General features: G+C 33.9%; 1 protein-coding gene across 7 annotated transcripts in view; it reads right to left on the bottom strand.

Annotated features, from left to right (window-relative positions):
* The window catches only part of ASCC3 (activating signal cointegrator 1 complex subunit 3), a 337,927-nt gene that overhangs the window by 246,811 nt on the left and 65,067 nt on the right, over positions 1-26,049 (bottom strand). For all 7 annotated transcript variants that reach the window (XM_027603944.1, XM_027603946.2, XM_027603941.1 and 4 more), the window contains 3 exons: positions 25,471-25,675; positions 24,614-24,755; positions 23,704-23,829 (listed from right to left, as the gene is read on the bottom strand). In XM_027603944.1, the coding sequence (XP_027459745.1) occupies positions 23,704-23,829; positions 24,614-24,755; positions 25,471-25,675 (473 nt within the window). The remainder of the gene's footprint in view (positions 1-23,703; positions 23,830-24,613; positions 24,756-25,470; positions 25,676-26,049) is intronic.

The raw sequence follows: 26,049 nt of genomic DNA, 5'->3' as shown, positions 1-26,049 counted from the left end.
TCAAGTATTCATAAAACATTTAAAAATATACTATATTCTGGGCCATAAAACAAGTTTCAATAAATTGAAAAGTAATTCATACAATATATGTCATCTGATCACAAAGGAATGAAATTAGAAATCCTTAACAGAAATATCCTTAGGAAATATTCAAATATTTGAAATTAAGTAACACACTTGCTAAATAACCCATGGATGAAAGAAGAAATTAATAGGAAATTAATAGGTATTCTTAATTGAAGGAAAAAGAAAGCTCAACATATCAGAATTTGTGGATGCTGCTAAAGAAATACTTAGGGAGGAATATATAGCAGTAACCACTTATATGAAGACAGAAGAAAAGTTTATTTAATTTATTTTATTATGTTATGTTAATCACCATACATTACATCATTAGTTTTTGATGTAGTATTCCATGATTCATTGTTTGCGTCTAACACCCAGCGCTCCATTCACTACGTGCCCTCTTTAATACCCATCACTAGGCTAACCTATCCCCCCATGCCCCTCCCCTCCAGAACCCTCAGTTTGTTTCTCAGAGGCCATGAGAAACTATGCACTCTTAAAGAAGAAAAGTTTTAAGTGGATAACTTCATCTTCCAAAATTAATTAAAACCAAAGTAAGCAGAATAAAGTAAATAGTAAGGATCAAAGTGGATATCAATGAAATGGAAAACAGAAAAGCTCATTCTTTGAGAAAGTCAACAAAACTGATTAATCTCCAGCCAAGACTGAGGAGGAATAAAAGAGAGAAGACAGAAATTACTGATGTCAAGAATGAGAATTGTGGCATCACTACAGATGCTACGGATATTTAAAAAATTGGTAAGTATTAATAAACAACTTTATGCCAATAAATTTGACAATGCGGATGACATGAAAAGTTACTTGAGTTAGGCCAAGATATCTTAAATATACCATAACCTATAAATGAACAAACTGATAAACTGAATTTAAGCAAAATGAAAAAAAACATAATCTTCAAGACATTGTTAAGAAAATGAAAGAAGCCAGCATGGAAGAAAATTTTTGCAAAGTATACATCTGATAAAGGACTTATATCCACAATAGATAAAGGATTCTCTGAACACAGCAGTAAGAAAACAAAAAATCCAATTTTTAAAATGGGCAAAAGATTTGAACAATCAATTCACCAAAGGAAATATCTGAATGGCAATAAGCACATAAAAAGATGCTCAACACCATTAGTTATTAGGAGAATGAAAGTGAAAATCACAATGAGATAACACTACATATCTACTAAAATGGCTAAATTTAAAAAAGTGCCCACTGCAAGTGTTGATGAGGATGTGGAGAAACTGGCACTCATACCCACTGCTGGCAGGAAGATAAAAATAGTACAATCACTTTGGAAAACAATTTGACAATGTTTTAAAAGTTAAACATACAATTAACGTATGATCTGGCCATATCACTTCTAGGTTTTATCCAAGAGAAAAAAAAAGTATACATACATACAAAAACTTGTACACAAATGTTCATAGCAGCTTTATTTGTAATAGCCTTAAACAAGAAACAACTCAAATGTCCAACAGATGAATGAATAAAATGTGGCATGTTTGGTTTTATTACTTTTTGCATTACCCTAGTACCTAACCAAATGCCATCAACATCACAGGCCTCTAAATTATTTACTGATAAATCAATTAAATAAATAAGGGAAAAAAATCTCTTAAAAGATGCATTTTACACATAGTATCCTCCAAAGAAATAGTAAACTGAATCTAACCAAAATATGTAACAGTTCAGAAACAACTGATACTCAACCTTGAATAAGAAACTTATTTATTTTGTTCTTAAAGGTTACAGGTTCAAGGAAGAAGTGAACTAAAGCATTAGAAGAATATACTGACAAAACCTAGTATGTACTGAGGTCTGTAACATTCTACTCAATTCAACAGTCATTACTGACCACTTATAAATGCACTAAGGACTTAGGTCAGTATAAATATTCATTTTCTTAACAAAAGTTAGAGTATCTAAAATGATCCTCAAAATGTGTTAGTTTGTGGTTTACAGGGGAAAAATTATATTATTTTAGTTTTCTATAATAAAGATAGGACTCATGTGCTGAGGTATTTGAAGGGAGAGAGAGACACTAAGAAGAATGCCATTTCAGGTGAAAGAAACAGAGTATTAGAAAAACACCAGGGTCACCTGCGTGGCTCAGTCAGCTAAGCATCTGTGTTGGGCTCAGGTCATGATCCCAGGCTCCCTGCTAAGCAGGGAGCCTGCTTCTCCCTCTCCCTCTGCCCCTCTCTCCCTGCTCATGCTCCTGCTCTCTCTTGCCACCACTGGAATATCCCTCTCAAAGCATGTTGCACATCATAAACTATGTAACGGCCATGGGGTTAAAAATAAAACAATTTATATGAATACCTTATTTAACATCTTTGAGTATCCATTAAATAATTAAATAATTTTAGATAATTAGGTATTTTTTTTTTCATTTAAAGGTCTTTACTTACTGCTTGCATGTGTATAAAACCATTTTCAGTAATCATTCTAAAACAGATGACTTTGGGCCTTTTTTTTTTTAAAGATTTTATTTATTTATTTGAGAGAGAGAGAGAGCACATGAGACAGGGGAGGGTCAGAGGGAGAAGCAGACTCCCTGGAAGAGCTGGGAGCCTGATGCGGGACTTGATCCGGGGACTCCAGGATCATGACCTGAGCCGAAGGCAGTCGCTTAACCAACTGAGCCACCCAGGTGCCCTGACTTTGGGCCTTCTTAATAACATATATTAAAGAAAATCTCACCTTTCATTCATGGCTGGGATCATCATCTGCTCACTTGGCAAATATTTATTGTGCTACATTTATTTATTGTTTAAATAGTCAAAAGGGTAGTTACATAATTTGTAATAAAAATAGGAGAGAAAATACGCATTCAGATTATTTCAAACACTGATATGAATTAACAGATTATTTCAAACACGGATATGAATTTTTTAATACATAGTATAAATATGAACCAGACTAATGCCATTTTCGACAAATCTGTCACAATTAGGGTTCTGTGACCTGAAACTTCTAGAGCACAGCCCCCTTCCCCTCCCACTTCCTTTTCTTTCATTTAGCCACACCCATAAGTATGCCCTGGGGAGATAACATCCTTGATGTGCCCCCAGAGATATGACTATGACGCACATTTATTCTTAAACATTTTCCTCTTGGATTGTCCCCCCCAGCACAGACTCCCAGTCTCTAGGGCTATAAAAGCAAGTTTTAAAGGAAATGGGGTTGTAGAGATCTATTCCTCTTGCAGCTGCCCAAGACACACTTCTATCTCTAAGTCCCCTTAATAAGCCATTTTTTGTCAAGCTGGACTTGTCGGCCTTTATCTTCCGTCTCAGGGCTCCTATGGCCTTTGGAGATCGTTTCACATATACCTCCCTTTCAAGGAACAGTGTAAAACAGAGGAAGAGGGAATTAACAGTTAGGAAAGGGAGACAGGAGTCATGAAGAAATTGTAAGTCATGGTAAAGAGCTTGAATTTTTATTTGCAATACAAGAGAAGGTCTCTGCATGATTTTAAGTAGAGGAATGACAAATATATTCTTTAAAGGTCTACTTGGTTACCATATGAAGAACAGATTGGGAAACGGTAGACAACTATGCTAGTAGTACAGGTGGAGGATGATGCTGGTTTATATACATGAGTGGAGGTGCAGCTAATAGGATTCGACAATGACTTAAATGTGAGAGAGTGGGTTAAAAAAAAAGTGATAAATCAAAGACGACCTTTTTCCCTTAAGTAGATGGATGGCAGTTCTACTGATGCTATATAAGGAAGATTAAGAGGACAGATTGAGAGAGGAAAAGAAAAATAACACTACATTTTAAGAACTACTATATGTCCAAATAGAAATTTCAAACAGGCAATTGCATCTGACTTTGGAGGTCAGTGGAAAAGTAAAGGATTTTTTTTAAGAAACTCATTTTCAGGTTAAGTGTCTGCCTTCGGCTCAGGTCATAATCCCAGAGTCCCTGAATCAAGCCCCAGGTCAGGCTCCCTGCTCAGCCTGCTTCTCTCTCTCCCTCTGCCCCCCCCCCACTTAGGCGTTCTCTCTCTTAAATAAAATCTTTAAAAAAAACCCTCATTTTCAGAGAGTTACGGTGACTTTCCCAAGGTTACACATTAATAGCAGACCTAAAATAAAATGTCACATTATACTTCAATAATAAAAATTTAAAAAGGAAATGTAAACCATATATATAAATTTTAATTTTCTAGCAGAAACATTAAAAAGTTTTTAAAAATTGAAAAAACTAATGATGTACTGTATGGTGACTAACATAATGAAAGAGAAAAAAGAAAAAAATTAATTTTATAAAAATTTTATTTAACCCAATGTATCTAAAATATTCTTTTTAATAAATAATACAAATTATTTTTCTTTTTACATAACAAGTCTGAGAAATAAGTGTTTTTTACACTTAAAGCACATCTCAATCCAGACCAGCCATATTTCTTTTTTTTGTTTTACATTTTTTAAAAATGAAATATAGTTGACATATTAGTTTCAGGTATACAACATACTGATTGAATAATTCTGTATATTACAACATGCTTACCATGAAAGGTGTAGTCACCATACAAAATTATTATAATCTTATTGACTATGTTCCCTATGTTGTACTTTTCAGCCCTGTGATTTATTTATTTTATATAACTGGAAGTATGTACCTCTTAATCCCTTTCACCTATTTTGCCTATCCTTCCACCCCTACCTCCCTCAAGACTATTCAACGGAACATGTAGCTAGTGGCTATTGTATAAAACAGTACAGCTCTAGAAAGCACCCAGCTAACTTATATAATGTTTTTGAAACTGACAAATATATTGTCATAACATAGCAGACTGAATTGTGGGAAAGGCTCTTAGGACAGCATACAAAATCCTTAACATGGTCTCAAAGGCCCTGCCATAATCTGAGGGTCATGGAATTCAGATGAACTATATCGAGGATGCTTTGGGAATAAAAAGAACATTAGTTTAATCTGACCTCTTATTCTTAATAAAGTCATCCTTAGTAAGCAAAGAAACAAAAAAAATAAGTAATCATTTGTTGCATGTGTTAAAGACTGTAATTAATGTTCTTTTCCAACACTGACTAAATCACTAATAATTATTTCTATATTCCAACCCAAAGTCTACAACAGTTAGGTCTAAGCATGCACCATATACTAAACCAGTCCCAAATGAAGCCTTATTACTCACCTTCATTAAAGATTGACAAAAACTTCACCTGATCAAACAAAAATTACTTAACAGTCTCTAAAGTGCTAAATGATAAATATGAGAAGTTATTTCCCTTTAGAATACGAGAGTACTGGGGTGCCTGGGTGGCACAGCTGGTTAAGCGTCTGACTCAGGTCATGACCTCGGGGTCTTGAGATTGAGCCCCGTGACAGGCCCCATGCTTGGCACAGAGTCTGCTTGAGAGTCTCTCTCTCCCTCTGCCCCTCCCACTAGTGCTCTCTCTCTGAAAGATAAACAATTGTCTAAAAAAAATATCAGAGTACTAAGGGTTGGGAATTATGTTTTTCATCTTCATCTTCCTAATATCTCCTATAGCACCTGGCACAAAGAAAATATTCAGTGATTTTTTTTCCTGTACTTGTTTCAGCTGAGTCATTCTAATTAAACCAATTATCATCTGTGAGCTGCATTATTGATGGATTTTCATAAATTAAGCAATATTTAAAACACTCCATGTTAAGCACAATGACTAACTCCAGAACAGGAGCTGGGTATATATTATTCTGCTAACATTATTTAAGTGTGATAAAAGTTTTCTATCAGATATCATAAATACTAGCCAAACTATTTTTTTTCCTACATTCATTCACTGCAGCTTCCAGTGAAACTAGAAGCTACCTCGGACATCAGCCCCTGCTACATTTGCTCTGGGGGGAAAAAAAAAGCAGTGTTTCGAAATACACTTTTTACATTTGTAAAATCTTCTTGATACTAAGATAGCATTAGAAACTCTAAAACCAATCAAATACTTAGCATGTCATAGAATTTCACACCTTAGGAAGAATACATAAAAATTATGGTCAGAAATATTTAATATTCTGTCTTTACTGTTTATCCTCAAGAAATCATTTATCCTAAAGATACTGCTTGACTGATTTATACCCAATACAAGATAAATTTTTATACCTATATTTTTACATATTTGTATCTTTTTATGTAGATATAGCAACATATGCTAACATGCTATTATTTTAAAATATCATAACCTGTGAGTCCAAAGATAACAAAATATCATTTCTGAGAGACTTTCTAAAAATCAGTAAAATTTATGTTTATTTCTTTATTTTAGCTGCAAGAGAATTATAGGGAATTCTTAGGAGACTATATACCACATATAACAGAGTTGGTCAACTAAACTCCAGATCAGTGTATTTCACACAAGAGGTTACCCTCCACTAGTGTGTTATGAAATCAATTTAGTGGATTGCGATCAGCATATTGAAAGAAAAGAAAAGGAAAATAAATAGTGCAGCATATCACATATGATAAGGGCATATACTGTTACATAAAATTTTTGTGTTTGGGTGATTGAATCAAAATGTGAAATTATAGTTTGAAACCCAATGTTACAGATAAACACTTTCCAATGAACACAAATGCATTCTTACAAAGTATGACTTATTTCATTTTGGGAACACAGCGATCTTTCTCTCACAAATGTATATAATCTTGGGCTTAGCAATTCCAATTTTTAAAAAAAGCATACTTGCACACATGCAAAACTGTCCACTTGTAAGATTACTCATCACAAAATTATCTGTGGTACCAAATGTCATTAAGAGTACTAAAGTGAATAAATTATGGCATATCAATACAATGGAATTGTAGGAGGCCATAAAAATCTCTATGCAGAAAAAAAGAAAACCTCTATGTGGAATAAGAACATTTCCTATTCTGGAAATATCTGGTTATGTGAAAAAAGTAAGGTGCTGAACAGCATTTAATATGCTATTTTTTGTTCAAATTTGGTGGGGGGTGGGGAGAAAGGAATAAAAATCTATATTTATAATTGTTTTTGAAGATTCAAGATGAATACATAAAATCTAAACATGGTGGTTATTAAAGAAGGAAGCAGGGATCTGGGCAGATGAAGAACAGAGATAAAACAGGAGACTTTTCACTATTTAAAGGTTTCTATTTTTTTTTAACTTAAGGGTTTTTTTTTAAATATTTTATTTATTTATTTGATAGAGACACAAAGGTTTCTAGTTTTTGAAACATGATAATAATACCTACGCAAAAAGAGACACAAAAAGAGATACAAGTGACTTCTTTTAAAAATGGGAAAATGAAAGAAGTATCTAATTAAATAGAGAAGCCTAAATGAGCTAAGTATATCAAAAATATTTCATATTCAAAAGTTCTTCTCATTATTCCTACAATTTTACCCTCCAGAGACAAAAAGATAAACTGAGTTACTCTTACTCTTCTGAAGACCCTTCAAATTATTTTAAATCATGTATCCCTCCACTCACTCTCCTCCTTGACATTTTAGTTTCAATCTTAATACACCTAGCTACTCAAAGGCATGTCTGAAAAGCTTAGGAATAGAAGAAATAGCAGGTTCTTCTTTTTCTTCTTACCTCCAATACCTATTACATTACACCTGTGTCCTCACCCAAGACTCTATGGTTTCATCACAGGATCAGATATGTTATTAAATGCAAAACTTTAACTATATTCCTGCCATCATCTAAAATGTACTCTCCCATTTGTTCAATGTATGTTGAACACTAACTACCAAGTCTCAAGCTATGAGGACTTTTTCTCTGTCCTCAACAACTCATGGTGCAACAGGTGAATCTGGACTGCAAGGAGCCTGTTACTTGGTCCCCAACTATACATCTACTACTACACACCTCCATACCCTAACCTTTAAAAAAAAAAACAAAACAGAAAAGACTTAACATGCTACTTTACTGAATATGCCAATCCCAAACTAGATGATCTGTGTCAAGATCAGTAAACTAACACGATATAACACAAATACCAAAATGTTATCTTCAATGATCGTGGATTATGAATACATAAGATAATATATTCCTTATTATTTAAGTTGGTAATTGTTCATTAATCCACTTAATAATAGTAATAGCTAGCATTTCTATTGAGCACATAAAACATATTAGGCTTTGTTTTAAATGCTTTAAGGGGATTACTTCATTTAACATCCAAAGAAACACCATGACATAAGTCTTTTTACTGTCCTTATTTTATTTTTTTACATTTCTCCAAGTTTTTACTTAAATTCCCGTTAGTTAACATACAGTGTAATATTAGTTTCAGGTACAAATTTAGTGATTTATCACTTAAATACAACACCCAGTGCTCATCACTTCAAGTACCCTCCTTATTTTAAAGATGTGGACACTGGACAAAGAGGATTTGAAGAATCTGCCCAAGGATAAACGGCCAGTAAGCAGCAAGCAGAGCAACGACTGGAACTAGGAATCTAATACCAAAGTCCAAATTTAAAAATCCAAGTTCAAAACTTTTAATATAAGGTTTACTGATTTCATTACTTTACATTTTTATCTTATAGTGATTTTTTAACAAAGTAACAATTTTATAAAAACAAAAATGCAAAGTCAAGTAACATTGATCATACTGATAACTGAATAAAGGCAAATAGAATAAGATTTTTTATTAAACTGAGTGTTTAAATTTTCAAAAAATCAATTATTCTTGGTAATGTTTATATCTTCATATGCGTTATACAGATCACTTGTAAATGATTAACAATAATAAATTTGCATATATTTAACCTAAAACCCCACTTCCAAAAATTTATCCAAGTTAAACTAACTGAACAAAACGTCAAGTAAATAAGCACAAAGACATCTGCTAAAACCACATTTACAAGAAAAAATAGATCCAAGTTGAATGTCCACAAATAATGGATTGGGATAAGTAATTCATATTATACTCTTCATGAATTACGGGTAAACAGAATGAGGAAGATATTTGTGCTTATAAGAAACTGTATCCAGGGCGCCTGGGTGGCTCAGTTGGTTAAGCGACTGCCTTTGGCTCAGGTCATGATCCTGGAGTCCCGGGATCGAGTCCCACATCGGGCTCCCTGCTCAGCAGGGAGTCTGCTTCTCCCTCTGACCCTCCCCCCTCTCATGCTCTCTATCTCTCATTCTCTCTCTCTCGAGTAAATAAATAAAATCTTTAAAAAAAAAAAACTGTATCTAAAGAAAAGAAAAAAAAAAAGCATGCCACAGAACAGTAACATAATTAAATATTTGTTAATATATAAAAATAATTATGGAAAGATATATATATCAAACTGTTCCACTGGAGTTGGGATTATAAAAGAACTTTCATTTTCTGTTTTATAAATGTAAATATTACATTTTAGTTTTTTTTTTGTAGTGAAGAGATTTTATACTCATCCCCACAAAAATGCTTTTAAATAAAATTTATCTTAACAATAAACAAAAGAGGAAGATGTACTCTATACTGTCTTAATGCATTAAAAATAAGATAATGTGTTTCTTTATAGATAGAAATATGTAATGTTATGTTAATACAAATTAACTGACTAACCCTTTTTCATTATCTCATATAAAGAGTCCAACATCTTTACCAAACACCAAATTTCCAATTTGTACTCCCACCTGAAAGTGCACTGAACAATTACTGAATTCTGCTAATTAAGAGATAAGAAAGACAGTCTATGGCCAGTTTCTCTTTACTGAAGAGTCGTGCATTTTAATGTTTCATTATAATTCATTTTGAACCAGACAATCTGGGTAGAGGAAATTAAATCTTAACAACAAAAGGCCTCAGGAGAATAATCTATTAGATCTTTGAAGGAAGTGAGATTGTAAGATTTTGTGAAAATCAGGTAAGTTATTACATATGACAAAAAGCCATTAGAAATCATAATGCATAATTCATAATCATTCTATATTATTTAACTGAATGCATTTACATCATTAAAATAGTAACTGGAAATACTTACTATGCCCTTAGTATCAATTCCTCAAAATTTTTTCATACTGAAAATACTCCATCTAAGAAGCATAATGAGAGATGATGGACTCTGAAAAACAAACTGAGGGTTCTAGAGGGGAGGAGGGTAGGGGGATGGGTTAGCCTGGTGATGGGTACTAAAGAGGGCACATTCTGCATGGAGCACTGGTTGTTATGAACAGACAATGAATCATGGAACACTACATCAAAAACTAATGATGTAATATATGGTGATTAACATAACAATAAAAAAATAGAAAAAAATAGAAAATAAACCCAACTAAATAGATAAGTCTTCTAAATATACTCCACTACACGATGACAAAATGATAAAGAAGCAGCTATTAATGTCCTTGAAGAGACAAAGAAAAAAACAAAGGATAGAATAACAAACAATAGCAATACCGAATTTAATGAGAACTTAAGTTATAATGGGAGTCAGAGAGGTGTACGAACCTCTTCTTGGAAGGGGACGTTAGCTTCCTTATTCCTAAGTTGGAGCTAAGACTTGAATACTAAGAAAAACTGAAGAAAAAGTTCTCAAGATGGAATTTTAAGACAAAGAAAACCCTGGCTGCACATAACAAGCTCCACTGCACACTCTTAATAATTTAGCATGTCAGATGTCACTCTGAAGTGACACCAAAATGCTGTCACAGTGCACTGTGACACTGTGACACTGTGTCACAGTCACAGTGCACAAGAGGACAGTAAGAGACCTCAGTTATGGGTTTGATTTGCCTGTCATTAGAACTCATTACCATAATAAGACAGGGCTGATTTCACAAAACCAGTATTAGAATTAAGTATACAAACTTCTGAGGCTTAAAGCAGAAGTAAAATTGAAGGATAAGAATCTGGTATTTTCTATTTAGTTAATATATTATTTTCACAAGGGAGATGAACTCATACTGACATGTACCTAAGTATCCCTCCAGGATGTCAATATAAGTGTTATTGATTAAAAATACAAGACACCATTATTTATTTGGTATTGCAAACAGTCATTTTGGTCCAAACTGTGGGACCTGCCTTTTAAAAAACAGCTGCACTTCTAATCATGGCAATAAAATAGAAGCACAACAGTCTCTGTCAAATTCTGTTGAATCCTACAAAGAAAATGTCATTTTCAGATTCTTGGCTGATATTTATGGTAATAACTGGTTTCAGCTCTGAGTTTAACCTTTAAGTTCCTTCCACTACCTTACTTGGAATCTTCAGAAAGTATAAATATTTTGGCACTTACACGATTAGGCTCACAAAATGTTATAGATATTAAATTATGGGTAATTTCTTAATTTAAATTTTCTTACAGTATATATGACTTTAAACTTTCCAAAATTAATTAAATAAAGCAAGGATGCCACTTTAAACTTGCATCTTCTTAAACAAGAAAATTTCATCATAAACAGAATCCTCAGATGAATTGTTCTGAGTGATAAGAGATTGCTTCCACTTGCATTTAATCTCACAATACTGGGATAACTTAGTTTGATTGCAAGTCAAGAACTCATTTAATATAAATAATAATAACTATCACATATCATATAACAAAAGTGTTAATGACTTAAGAGTGCTTAGTTTAACACACGTGCGTGTGTGTCTGTATTTCAATGCTTAAGAACATACTTGGTATTGACTTCCTGAAGATCAGCAATTTTAAAATACCTATTTAAATTGGTACCTTTTAAAATTTCTACCATTTTAAATACACAATGTAGTATCATTAACTCATTTCTATAAAACGAGAAGATCTGAGAATTTTTATTGGGGAAACAAGCAGTAAAGTAGACTTATAAATTATGTCCTTAAGCTGAAATTTACTACTTGTTTCCCCATGTAAGATCTGAAGCTCACATAGAAGGGTTCCAAATATACTGAACACACCACTCAACAGAGTAGGGAAAGGATCTGGTCGAAGACTGCTGGAGAGGAGCTCAGTTGAGGGTGTGCTGAGGAGGCCAGTGCTTGGAGAAGAGGCTCCTCATACTTGGGGTAGGGAGTATGCATGCTTTTAAAAATGACATTTCCAGAACTCAACCCTTGAGGTTTTCATTCCACTGTCTAGGATGGAAATGGTAATTTGTACATTTCTTAATAGCACCCCAAGTGATTATCAAGCACAAGCAAGACTGAAAACTGTTACCTTAACTTTCCCTACCCACCTCCACACAGTGACTAAGTTTTCTTAGTCATCTGTTCTTTAATAATTTAACACAACCTACTCTGGAAAAAACAAAGTATGTTTTACTCAGAAAAACTTTTGTTTGAAACATGTATCAAGGTGAAGGCATACATTTAGTAAGGGGGTCCCTAAAAGAAAAATGTTTTGCTTGAACTTCTTGAATAGTATGCAGAGATTTGAAAGGATAAGCAAAACATTTCAAGGAAGAAATCGTAACACTTACATAATAAAACATGATTACTATGTAGATTGCTTAAGAATACATTGAGATTTCTTTATCCAATGGTTTCCCGTGATATAAATTACCCCAACTTACATAATTATTATTTTCATATAACTCTTTATCAACAACGTAATAGCTTATTAGGAATGTAAAAAGAGGGCACCTCAGTGGCTCAGTCAGTTAAGTGTCTGACTCTTGGTTTCGGCTCAGGTCATCATCTTGGGATCCTGAGATGGAGCCCGCATCATGGGGTTCCCCGTTCAGCAGGGAGTCTTTTCCCTTCCCCCCTCCCTCTACCCCTCCCCACACTTTAGTGCACGAGTGCGCGCGTGCGCGCGCACACACACACACACACACTCTCTCTAAAATAAATAAATCATTTTTAAAAAGAATAATGTAAAAAGCAAGGTAGCCTATGTTTAGTCACTGATATTGCACTATTGGATGAAATTTAAACTTGTCCTCTCTAAACTTGCTTGCAGGTTTTACAGGAGGGAATTAAGTTTAGAAAAATGCAACATAAGGTACCTAATAAAATGCAGAGTATTAAGTAAAGAAATATAAGTCAATTTGCTTTATTTTTATTAATTTAAAACTGTCTTCTACACTACTTCAACATTCATCTTTGAGGAATTTTGAAAAGTTATTTATACCAAAATAATTCTACGTATCAATATCTCTTAATAGAAAGATTCAAAGTGTACCCTTTCCAGATTAAACAGCAAAACTCAGCTATCAATGTGAGAACAGTTTATATAACTATTACACAGGCTGGGAATTTACTGATCATCTAAAATGTATCACAGACACTGCTACACATTTTCTGTGTGTTGACTCATATAACCTTCAAAATAGTCTGATGAGATAACTGAAATTTAGAGGTGCTACATAATCTGATCCACATCACAAATCTGCCAAGGTGAAGGGTGGAATTTAACCTCAGTTCTACTTGCCTAACTGGAAAAATTTCATTTGAAGGCCGGATCATAATTCTAAACTGCTTTGTGCCCATAATACCTCCTAGCACAATGCCTTGCATCAATCAGGAGCTCAAGAAATGATTATTGATGACTGATAACCAATCCATGCATATTTCCAGAGAAAAATAATGAAAATCTATAAATAGCAACACAATAATATAAATATGTTTATTATAATAGGTCTGTGTAACCACAATACATAGATATATTGGAAGATACAGACTAAGTCTATTTCTAAAGCAATTTGAAATTTTCACATTACAAATTAAATTCATCTACTTTTCAGACTTTAGAATTCATTTGAGTTCTAAAATTACCATTCTGGGACAGCACAATATGTTTTAGGCTTTTAATCTCTCTTCTAATTTCTTGCCATAAAATCGAGAAAGTGTATGCTGTAAAGAAAATTCTTTTGTTAGATTACTCCTAGCTAGAGGCGCAGATGTTAGTTATAACTCTCTCTAGTTTAGCAAGGTTTTTTTTTCAAGCAGCTGATGCCCTTTTCCTAGTTAGCAGTTTGCAAACGTTCCCAGTAGACTTTGTGATGCTACAATCCTGAAGAAGTTCAGAGCATACAGACAAAAAAGGAAAAATATAGATAGAATTTCCCTTCAAATGAGACCTAGCTGTTTCATATATTTGAACTACAGAGCACTTTCATAACAAGTAAACATTACTTTTTAATCATATAATTTAAATAACTGCTGGGAGTCACAAATAAATAAAAATATCTTATTTATAACTTTATAAGAAAGCTATCTAATACATCACATTTTACACATTGAACCTTTATTGACCTCCAAAACAGAAGATAATATAGTCCATCAAAAGCATGCTTTTCACACAGAGCAGACAGAATACTTCAAAATCCCTAATTACTTTTGGAAAGTAAACTGAGAAATTTTTAAGATTTTTCCTTACAGTTTTCCGTAGTAATACTTCACATTATACTCTAATCATAAAATAGTGACCTGACAGTGACCAAATTTTTAAAACAGAAATACCATTTTAAAGTTTCTATAGAAAAAGTAGTATGGACAAGACATAATCTCTACTATTTTATAACAGGTCCACACAACGTTTTCATCACCAAAATCAAGAAATATCCCTTTCTCTGTACATCCCACACCAGCTGTACTACAAAAACATATTGTTAAATTCATTGTCACTGTTCAGATAAAGATCAGCTCCCCCTGAACACAGCAGTCAAGAAACAACTCAAGCCTCATGCTCTCCAAGAAATTGTCATTAGCAGCCACAGCCTGCTGGTAATCCCTCTGCCTTATATATGATGGATTAAATCTGCACTACTGATTTTGTACTTAGTGCATTGTATGGTATATTGTTTGTAAATACTCAGTACAGGTGTCTTTTTTTTTTTTTTTTTATGTCCCCAGCTATGTTGCAAGCTCACTGATGACAGGGGAAACACACCTATTTCTTTTTTCATTTTTAACAATGTCAAGTTATAGGTACATGAAAAACGTAAAATCCCTTTTCCTTCCTTCTTTTGGCCGCCAATGTTAAACAAATTATAGAATAAGAAAATGAACAAGAAGTTACAAAAAAAGCTTTATTTAGAAACATGATAAAACTGGAAATCCCAACGGCAAAGGGAAGCTCTTACAAGCAACCAGAGAGAAGGCTTACCTCAAAAAAAAAAAAAAAAATCACAATGAGATTGATTGCAGACTTCTCAAAAGCAAAAATGAAAAGCAGATGATGTTATAATGACACCTTTAATGTTTTAAGATAGGATGTGATAGAGTAATATTTTTAGTGTGCTAAGAGAAAATAACTATGAACTTAGAATTCTATTACCAGCAAAAATATCTTTCAAGAACAAGGTAAAATAAAGGCATTTTAGATTAACAGAAATTAAGAGGTTTTTGTCAGTACTAGATTCTCTCTCACTCAAGAAGATTCAAGCAAGGAAAAGTCACAGAACATGAACACAATGATGGAATTAAAAACAGTGAGCAATATTTATAGGTAAAACCGAATAATTACTGACTGTAAAACAATAATAATAGTAATAATAAGTCTGACATAAAATTTAAAACAAGATAGACTAAAATATGTGACAACAATATCAAAGAAGCTTGGGAAGGGAGTGATTAGAAATTAGAAGTTTTAACAACCTTATTTTGTAGTATTTTTAGATTTCATTCAATGCTTAGAAAAGAAAAAAAAGAGACCAAGTTTTCAGGTATCTAACTCCGGAGGGTATAAAGTTCTTAGATGGCTCCGTTCTACTGTGGTTTCTCAATCTTGGCATTACTGATATTTTGGTAACTCTTTGTTCTGAGAGGCTGTCACGTGCACTGTGGAATGTTTAGCAGCATGTTGGCTTCTATTTACTAGATGACAGTAGCACCCTCCTAGGTGTGACAACCAAAAGTGTTTCCAGATATTGCCAAACTTTTTTTAGGAAGGATGGGGGCAGGAGGGCTGCCCAGTGAAAACCATATTGTAGGTAAAGAATGGGAAAAGACAGGGTGGAATCAACTTCTTTTTCTTTTCTCATTTTACTTAAGACCTTACTTCAGAGTACAGATCTCAGTTTTCTGATAATTTATAATTCTGAAAATAGGATTATTTCCTTTCTTTGATAATGACTTATTTGGGAACGCAATAAACTACCGGCTTCCCTCAGAGAGAAGAGGGAAAACACACCTCTTAACTTGTTATAATTCCCAATTTCCAGAGTTATCTCCTGCTTTTGGTTTAAAAAGAAAAATAAAATCCATAAATAAACACTGAAGATTCTGGTAAAACAGGGATTTTGTGAGTTTTGATGGAATAATAATTCTCAACTGCATCAGCTTCATGTCCTACTTCATTCCCTTAGAGCGGAGTTTCTCCATTTGGGAGAGATATTTTTATTGTAAAAAAAAAAATAATAACAATAATCAGAAGCAGAGAGTTGATAGCTCCAGAGATTTCCGAAGAGTCTCCTTTAAGTCTCTGGTGAGTACTGACTAGCACAAGCATATGAGAAGAGTGCCCAAGGTAGGAGAAAGAACCACTTAAATGGATTAGGGGAAATAAACTCAAACCTCGCCCTAAAGGGTTTGGAACAGCTCCTGTTTTTACCAACCATAGTGAAAAACCTCTTATTTTACTGGGTATTACGCAGAGTACTCTCCTCAGAAGGGCTGTCTCAGGAGTGAGGCAAAACTAGCCTTTAAATGCTGACCTGGCCCACCTAAGAAATTTTAGGAGCAAGACCTGAAAAGGTCAAACTGACCCAAAGTAACTTAACTATATTCCAGGAAAAAACTCAAAGATGTTTATAAGAATACCAAAATATCCGGTACCCAAAAAGATACAATCACAATGTCTGATTTTCATAAAATATGACTGTGCATGCTAAAAAGCAGGAAGAAAAATTATAAGAATATAAACTGATCTGATCAACTAAAATAAATCAAGAAATAACACAAATGACCTCAGATCCATGAATATGATGTATGTTACTTCTGTGATTCCATTATGCTGTATGCAACAGCTGACCTTTAGAAAGGAGGATTATCTGGGTGAATCTGACCTAATCACATGAATCTTTTAAAGTCCGAGAGTTTTTTCACCATCAGAAGAGGCCAGAGATTTAGAGCACACAGGAAATTTGATACTCCCTTGTTGGCTGTGAAGATGGAGTGGGCCATACACCAAGGAATGTGGGTAGTGTTTAGGAGCTAAGAACAATAGACAGCAAAGAATCAGGAACCTCAGTTCTACAACTCTAAGGATGTGGATTTGGCCAACAATCTGAATAAGCTTGTTAAGGAAATGCTTCCCCAGAGTTTCCAGATAAGAGATCAGCCTGGCCAAAACAATGGTTTCACTGTTATGAAACAGTGAACAGAGAACCCCAGTCAAGCCCACCCAAATCAGACTTTCCAGAACTCCGAGATAATAAATGGATGTTTTAAGTCACTAAATTTTTGGTAATTTCTTATACAATGACAGAAAGCTAATATAAAGTCATGTCATAATCAAACTGCCTAAAACAAATGACAAAGAGAAATCTTAAAAACCAACCAGAAAAAAAGCATATTACATAGAGAGGAAGATTAAGAATAAAAGCATAATAAAAGCATATTATTAGAAACAATGAAAGCAATATAATACAGCTACACCTATAAGGACTGGCAAAAAAAAAAAACAACTGTCAGCCTGGAATTCTATATCGAATGAAATATCTGTCAAGAACAGAGACAAAATGAAGACCTTTTTTCAGACATACAAAGCTGAAAGAATTCATCAACAAACCTGCACTATAAGAAACAAATACCAGACGGAAATCTGGGTCTACACAAAGGCATAAAGGGTAACCTGATAGGTACACAAGTATAAAAAATTTGTTATTATTAGCTATCTTAATATCTTTTTTTAAAGATTTATTTATTTGAGAGAGAGAGAAAGAGTGCACATGAGCAGGAGGGGCAGAGGGAGAGAGACCCTCAAGTAGACTCCGTGCTGAGTGCAGAGCCCAACATGGTGCCTGATCTCACGACCCTCGGATCACAACCTGGGCTGAAACCAACATTCCATGCTTAACCGACTGCGCCACCCAGGCGCCCATAGATATCATAATATCTTAAAAAGTCTGTTAAAGCAAAAAGAATAACAATGTATTGTAGGGATTATAAGGATATAGAAGTAGTCTACACCTGCATGTTTGTTTGTTTGTCTTGATGGTATTATGTGCTAAGAATCTAGCAAACAAATATATCAGAATTAGGATTCTCATGGCTCCAATCTCCAGGTGAAGCTAGGCATTTGTCAAGGGAAAAAGAATTTGATAAAATGGTTAAAAATTTAATTTGTGCTACATCATTTCTTTCCCCATGAAATTTATGAAATCTTTACTAAGATCCCTATCAGTGTAAACTAGATTGTAAACTCACTTTGCAACTTTCAACTTTATATTTTGTTATTATTTCTTGATACCACCTCTTAAAAAGGCAGTGAGTGATTCAAGGCCATGGTTCTAATGGAAATGATAATATGCTTGACAGTGTAATAACCAGCCTGGTGGGACACTTCAGAAAAGGCTTTTTATTTGGGGGCATGTCCAGGTTTTAGCAACATTTCACCCATTTCAAACTGGTCTCGTGACAAAGACCCACACTCTGAAGTGTTTTTCTGGATGCTTCTTTAGTTTTCTTGTCCTTATATTTGATCAAATCAAACTGTGTCAATAAACTCTTTGGCTTTAGGATCCCCACCTCGGGTTCAGAAAACAAAGTAAAACAGGAAAAGGAGTACTTTTATATTTATTCTATTTTACTTTTTCAAAATGTCTCTCTTGAATAACCACAGATGTCAATAATTATAATGACTGGTTTCTTTAGTTTCTATCAAATAATTAGAAACTACTCTAGATGTCTTACTAGAGTGACTATAAGTTTAGTTCTTCTTAATCTGGTAGGATGGTATCCAATACTACTCCCACATGTATTTGGAATGAAAGAATAGCCGAATAGCATACATGAACAGAGAAGTAATTTATTTACTAAATATAATTTCCAAAGTAACAATGTCTTTTTGTTTTATCCACACTCTGACCTCAGTGTTTTCATCATTACATCTTTCATTTTTAAGCTAACATTTTAGCTAAAATGTATTAAGTACCTAACAGTATTCAAAGTTTTTTATATATATTAATAAATTTAATCCTCACAATTAAACTGTGAGGAAGGTACTATTATTCCAATTTTACAAATGAAACACTGGATCCCACAGAAGACAGTAACCTGCCCAAAGTCTCATAGCTAGAAAGTTGGGGATTCAAGTCAAACTAGGCCAGCCTGGATTCAGAGGCCCTGTTCTTAATCAACATGGTTTTCTGCCTCCTAGATTTAACATGTACAAACCTTTCCTTTTCTTCTATTCCTCACCTTGGTAAATGATACTATCACTCACCCATGATGACCTGGACATCATTCTAGATTCAAACAAAAACTTAGATCATTCTAGATTCAAATGAAAACTTAGATGTCATTCTAGAGTCTTCTCTCTGCTTCATCCCCTCCCATTTAATGTTATTAGATCTTATATACACTAGTACCTAAATTATTCTCGATTATCCCATTTTTCAGATAGGCTGCCACTTTCTTAATTTAGGTGCTTAGCATTTCTCTCCTGAACTACTCTAGCAGCTCTACTGTCAACCTTCAACTTTGCATTGCAACCAGCACAAAATTATCTGATGTGACATTCAGTCAGGAGAAGATTTTTTCTATGGTTCCATAGGACTGTTAGGAATGGCATGCAATTATGAACGCAGTGAAAAGAGAAAGATACCATCTTCAGGAGTACTTTTCATGATACATAAAGATCCTACTTGTATAAAAAAGATCTAAGCGAACAAAAGCATCCACTAAACAAACATTCTGTTAACACCTGTATTTTTTCCTGCTAATGAAATCTGGTGGGATCATTATCTAAAGTGACAGGACATCAAATGGTTTAATTATGTACTTATAATGATGTACTGCATTTGAATGTATTATTCTCCAATATTATTACTGCTTATAGAAGCACAAATTAAAACCACAATCGGAAATCTCTATGTTCAGTCAGAATGGTTAAAATAAAAATATAAATACAAATAAAATGTAAAAATATAAATTAAAATGGCTAAAATAAAAGAAAAAATAGTGATAACACTAAATGCTGGCAAGTATGTGGAGAAACTGAGTCATACTGGATTGCTGGTGGGAATATAAAATGTTACTCCAGAAAAAGAGTGGTAGTTTTTTTTTGTTTTTTTAAAGATTTTATTTATTTATTTGAGAGAGAGAGAATGAGAGATAGAGAGCACGAGAAGGAAGAGGGTCAGAGGGAGAAGCAGACTTCCCGCTGAGCAGGGAGCCCGATGTGGGACTCGATCCCGGGACTCCAGGATCATGACCTGAGCCGAAGGCAGTCGCCCAACCAACTGAGCCACCCAGGCGCCCAAAGAGTGGTAGTTTTTTAAAAAAACTAAACATGCAGCTACAATATGACCTAATAATTGCATAGTCAGGCATTTATTCCAAAGAAATGAAAACTTATGTTCACACAAAACCCTGTAGACCAACGTCTAGAGCAGCTTTATCTATATTATGGATGGAATTATGTTCCCCCAAAGTTCATAAATTAAAGCCCTAACTCCCAATGTGACAGTATTTGGAAATACAACCTTTAGGGAAGTAACAAGGTTAAATGAGATCATCTGAGTGAAGTACTTTTTTTTTTTTAAGATTTATTTATTTATTTAACAGAGAGAGAGAGAGAGAGAGAGAGAGAGACAGCAAGAGAGAGAGCGAGAGAGGGAACACAAGCAGGGGGAGTGTGAGAGGGAGAATCACAGTGCTTCAAAAATCATCTTTAAAATATAAGTATCTGGGCCCATATCTCAAGAGATTAATAGGGGAGAAGGCACTTGGATTTTGAAAAAGATCTACAGATAATTCTGATGCACAGGATGAAACCCACTAATATAAAATTACAATTTTAGTCTAATATATAAACTTACTATAGAAAACAACTTAAAACCCTAATAATAAGAAACTGGTTCAAAAGTAATAAAGGTATAAAATGGAATACCATATGGTGTTAGAAATGATGCTACAGATATGACTGTTGATATGGAAAGATGTAGATATTTATACAAATACACAAAAAATAATGTGCGATATAATGCCATTTTATAAAACAAAATACACGTGTACACATATGTGTAGAATGGAGTTCATTTTGGTCAGCTGTGGTTATTTATGCTGCTTTATGCTGCTCTTTTTGCTTGCCTCCATTATTTGATATTTCTAAATGATTACATATGATATATATATAAAAATATATATATTTATATATAAAGGAACTTCATTTTGGTGACAGAAAAGGTTAACTTTTTTTTAAAGATTTATTTATTTGAGAGAGAGACAGAGAGAGAGAGGGAGAATAAGCAGAGGGGAGGGACAGAGGGAGAAGGAGACGGAGACTCCTGCTGAGCAGGGAGCCCCGATGCAGGACTCCATCCCAGAACCATGAGATCATGAAGAAAAGGTTAATTTCAAGTAATATGTATACTTTAAGAATTTTGTTTTCAATTTAGTACATGCTTATGTATCTCTCTGACTTCTCTGTGAGTTTAATACCCAGATGACTAGATCATGTGGTACATAGAAAATAAACAACCTAGTTTGCGGACAAGTGCCAAAATAACGTGCTGGATTATATACTTTAAGCCTCCATCATCAACTGATTTGACTGAAACTGTTTGACAACCATTAAGTGATGTATGTTTGATTGAAACTGTGTTAAGTCTAAGTCTAAGGCTGATGAAATACTGATCAGAGGTTCTTACTCATTATCAACACTGTCTTTATGAAATACTCTATCACTCTTACTGTCTACATGAATATTCTAGAGGTATCTTACATCTTTGCCATATTTCTTCAAATAAAGGGCATATTTTAGGTATATATGGATGCATTTGGTGCAGTATTTAGGAGTTGATAAAAAGTAAAACTATGGGGGTGGTTAACTGTCCTCTCTTATAAAAAGGGATAAGATGATATGCCTTCCTACATCCCCCATGTTTGCTCTGATTATAGATTTAAGAAGTTTGCTTCAATATACCAATTCTTTTCCTACGTCCCCCTCCACCCCCATGCACTCCAAAACCATGAATTCTGACTCTCCCTCCAATGTAGATCACCAAAAACTTCAATTTGACCTCAATTACATTTCAAGGATTTGACTAAGCAAATTATATGCAAAACTAAATTCTGACAAATATGTACCCTAATTAAGATGTTTCCAAATACATTTTAAAAGATCATCTGAATAGTTTTTACTTCAATTTACAGACAATCCAATAAATCAGATCCCAAGGAAAACTGATTTCAAAGTTAATGATTAGTCTGTATTACCTTTTAGTTAACAATGCCCTATTACTAGAAGTCATGCAAATAACTTTAAATACTCAAATCAGACTAGCACTCTCCTCAATATCCTGATGTTCTCTAAAACCACTAGAGTACATTTGATATAATTTATGTTTCTGTATACTCTTTCAAGGGGCCATAGAAGTTTACCACAGTACTGTTTTAACAACACTGAGCATACGGAATCTCCAGTATATTCTGCATTGGCACTACTTGGTAAATTTATTGAAGGGAAAGATTATATTTCTACACAGCTTTATAAATTAAACTTTCTCAAATCGACACAATTTAAACATTAGTCAAAATTATAAATAATCCCTTCCTAAAACTACATTATTACTAAAACTCAATACATGAATCCTTTAAAACATTTTAAGCCATTAGGTTAAACCAAATATTAGCTGAAAGAACCAAAACAAACATGAAATTATATAAGTATATATATACAAAGATATGTTTAATGTGTGAAGGAATAAGTTTTTAAAACTTAAACTCCCCTGGGGTACCTGAGTGGCTTAGTCCATTGAGTGTCCAACTCTTGGTTTTGGCTCAGGTCATGATCGCAGGGTTGTCGTATCAAGCCCCTAGTCCAGCTCCATGCTTAGCATGGAGTCTGCTTGTCCCCTCTCCCTCTGCTCCTCCCCTACTCCTGCTTTTCTCTCTCTCACTCAAATAAACAAATAAAATCTTAAAAAAAAAAAGTTAAACTCCTCTACTGTACGTCTTTAGTAAACAACTGCATATATCCTCTCTACTATATCAGCCAACTACTGACCTCTAAAAATAATTTTTCTAAGGGCACCTGAGTGAGTGGCTCAGTCGGTTAAGCGTCTGCCTTCAGCTCAGGTCACGATCCCAGGGTCCTGAGTCCTGCATGGGGCTCCCTGCTCAGTGGGGAGCTGGCTTCTCCCTCTTCCTCTGCCTGCCTCCCTGCCTATGCTCTCTCACTCTGTCTTTCTCAAATAAATAAATAAAATCTTTATTATATATATATTTTTTTTTCTAGTACAAATCTATTCATAAAACATACCAAGCACCAAAAATATCAACTTTTTAAAATGATCATCTTGGGGCACACGGGTGGCTCAATCGGTTAAGCATCTGACTCTTGATTTCAGCTCAGGTCACGATCTCAGGGTCCCGAAATTGAGCCCCACCTCAGGCTCCATGCTCAGCAGGGTGTCTGCTTGAAGTTCTTTCCCTCTGCCCCCCAACCCCCTCGTGTGCATGCTCTCTCTTGCTCTTTCTCTAAAAATAAATAAATCTTTAAAATAAGTAAGTAAGTAAGTAAATAAATAAATAAATAAATAAAATGATCACCTCACCTCATCTAAGTCTTGGATATAAACTGGTTTTTCCTCAAAGCCAACTGGCATTGGTTCACTATAGGGAATCTTTACTTCTTCATACATCTTGTTATTCTCTCTTTGGATTCCTTCTGGTAAAATCATCTATAAACATAAAAAATAAAAATTAATTAAAAAGCAGTTGTTCTGGTAAAGATTCTTTAATTAGAGAGACAAAGAACACTACTGGCTTTAGATGTAGCACTGGTAAATAAATATAGCTAATTTAAAGAAAAACAAGTCTAAACAAAACAAAAACAAAAAAAGCCACATACACACAAATTATTCATATATCAGATCTCTCATATAAAACACCTACTATGCTGATGAATTTTAAGTATATATTTATTAGATGGTCTCCTGAAGACAAATGTACTTGGGTGGCTAGGAAAAATGTGCAATGTACAGTGTAAAGACCAAAAAGTAAGGCAACCGCTAAAACTCAAAAATACAAGTTCCATAAATAACAAAAGGGAAAAGAACAAATATGTTTTGAATACCCCTATGCATCAAGAACTTTACGTATACAGCATTATCTCATTTTCCCCAGTATTTTTAAATAAAAGTTAGTATAGTATATCAACTAGTACAAGAGTCACAAAAGAAACAGGAAAAATCTGGGCACCTGGGTGGCTCAGTTGGTTAAGCGACTGCCTTCGGCTCAGGTCATGATCCTGGAGTCCCGGGATCGAGTCCCACATCGGGCTCCCTGCTTAGCAGGGAGTCTGCTTCTCCCTCTGACCCTCCCCCCTCTTGTGCTCTCTCTCTCATTCTCTCTCTTTCAAATAAATAAATAAAATCTTTAAAAAAAAAGAAACAGGAAAAATCTATGTGTTATTTCCTCAGAATAGACATATCATCCCAAAGTGGTCATACACCAGTGACATACCTTTGCACCAGCAATGAATGCTGATGTTCTCCTGGCTTCAGCCTGGGAATCATAAACATGGGGATAACGTATTTTTTCAACATCCATATCTCTTTGCCTGCTCAGAATTGGAACACTTCTAGCATTCAGAAGGGCCTGCTCTCTGTAAATACAAAAATAACAGGATAAATCTTAAATTTTTATCTTGCAAAAGAAAGCATATATTAAAACAGTCACTATTATAACTATTTCAGTTAGCCTTCCATTATAAAGTAGAAGAAACTGAATTATACAAAGAAAGATATTAGCAATCCTGAAATTTTCTGTATGACTACATAGGAGTTAACACATTTTTTAGGTACTATTTTTAGATATCATCTGATTAATTTAATGTTCCTTATTTATAATTTTGTTTGTCACAATCCAAAGATACATAACAAGGTATAAATTCCTTTTTAAGAACAGGATTCAGTATTTAAAAGAACAGGTATCATAATGTCTTCATTTCTTTTTCCTCCTTCCTAATTCTAAATAACATGAAGAAAAGTATTCTTATTGAGCTAGGGAAAAAAACAAAAGTCTCAAGATAAATCTGTGTAGGCTTCACAAATTTTAAACTACTGGTGTGTGCACATCACCTAAAAATAGCTTATCTCTGTAATCCAAATCTCTCACCTACATAGATGCAACCAAGAGTATTCTAATTAAGATCATTGCTTTCTTATCCCAGCATATTAGGTTTTCATACAACAAAATTCTGTTCTTATAAGAAAACATGACTAGAAGTAAGAATCATCTAAACTGTTTAACTAAAAAATGATGATACATAATGGTAGCAATTACAACAGAAGCATTTTTCAGCTTCTGGTTTTTATTACCTTTGTATCCGCAATTCCTTAGGATCAAAGCACATAAGTCCTTCTGCAACTTCTCCATCTTCTCCAGCCTTTCTTTCTCGTCTAGCAATTCTTTTTTCTTCACGGCGATACTGTTTCATTAATTGCTTTTCTTGTTCAGACTGAATAGTAACTTGACAACCATAATTAGGTTTAGCATTTTCTCCTAAAATTTTTTTGCAATTGTCTACAAAGCAAATTTAAGAAACATCATGTTTTATAAATTTAACCTTTATGAAAATCATTTTTCCCTTTGCCAAAATATAAGACAGCACAATGCTCTAATTCATTTGTTTTTAAAAAAAACCGTCACATTCAATTGTACGTTTTAAGGAGAGGTTTTTAAAAAATATAATATCTAAGTGAAATTAACACAGTGGCTTAAGAAAAGTCACCAGGTATTTTCTTTATACAGATTACATAGTTTAGTGTTATAAATTCTTAGATATAACATTAGGAACTTAAAAATTCAGTTTCATAATTTTGAAATTATTTGTTTATATAATTTCAATAAATATAATTATCAATACTAATTAGCACTTACTGTTAACATAATAATAA

The sequence above is a fragment of the Zalophus californianus genome, chromosome 7 (assembly GCF_009762305.2).
Source record: "Zalophus californianus isolate mZalCal1 chromosome 7, mZalCal1.pri.v2, whole genome shotgun sequence".
NCBI classification, from domain to species: Eukaryota; Metazoa; Chordata; class Mammalia; order Carnivora; family Otariidae; genus Zalophus; species Zalophus californianus.
This window is presented reverse-complemented; position numbering and strand designations above follow the sequence as displayed.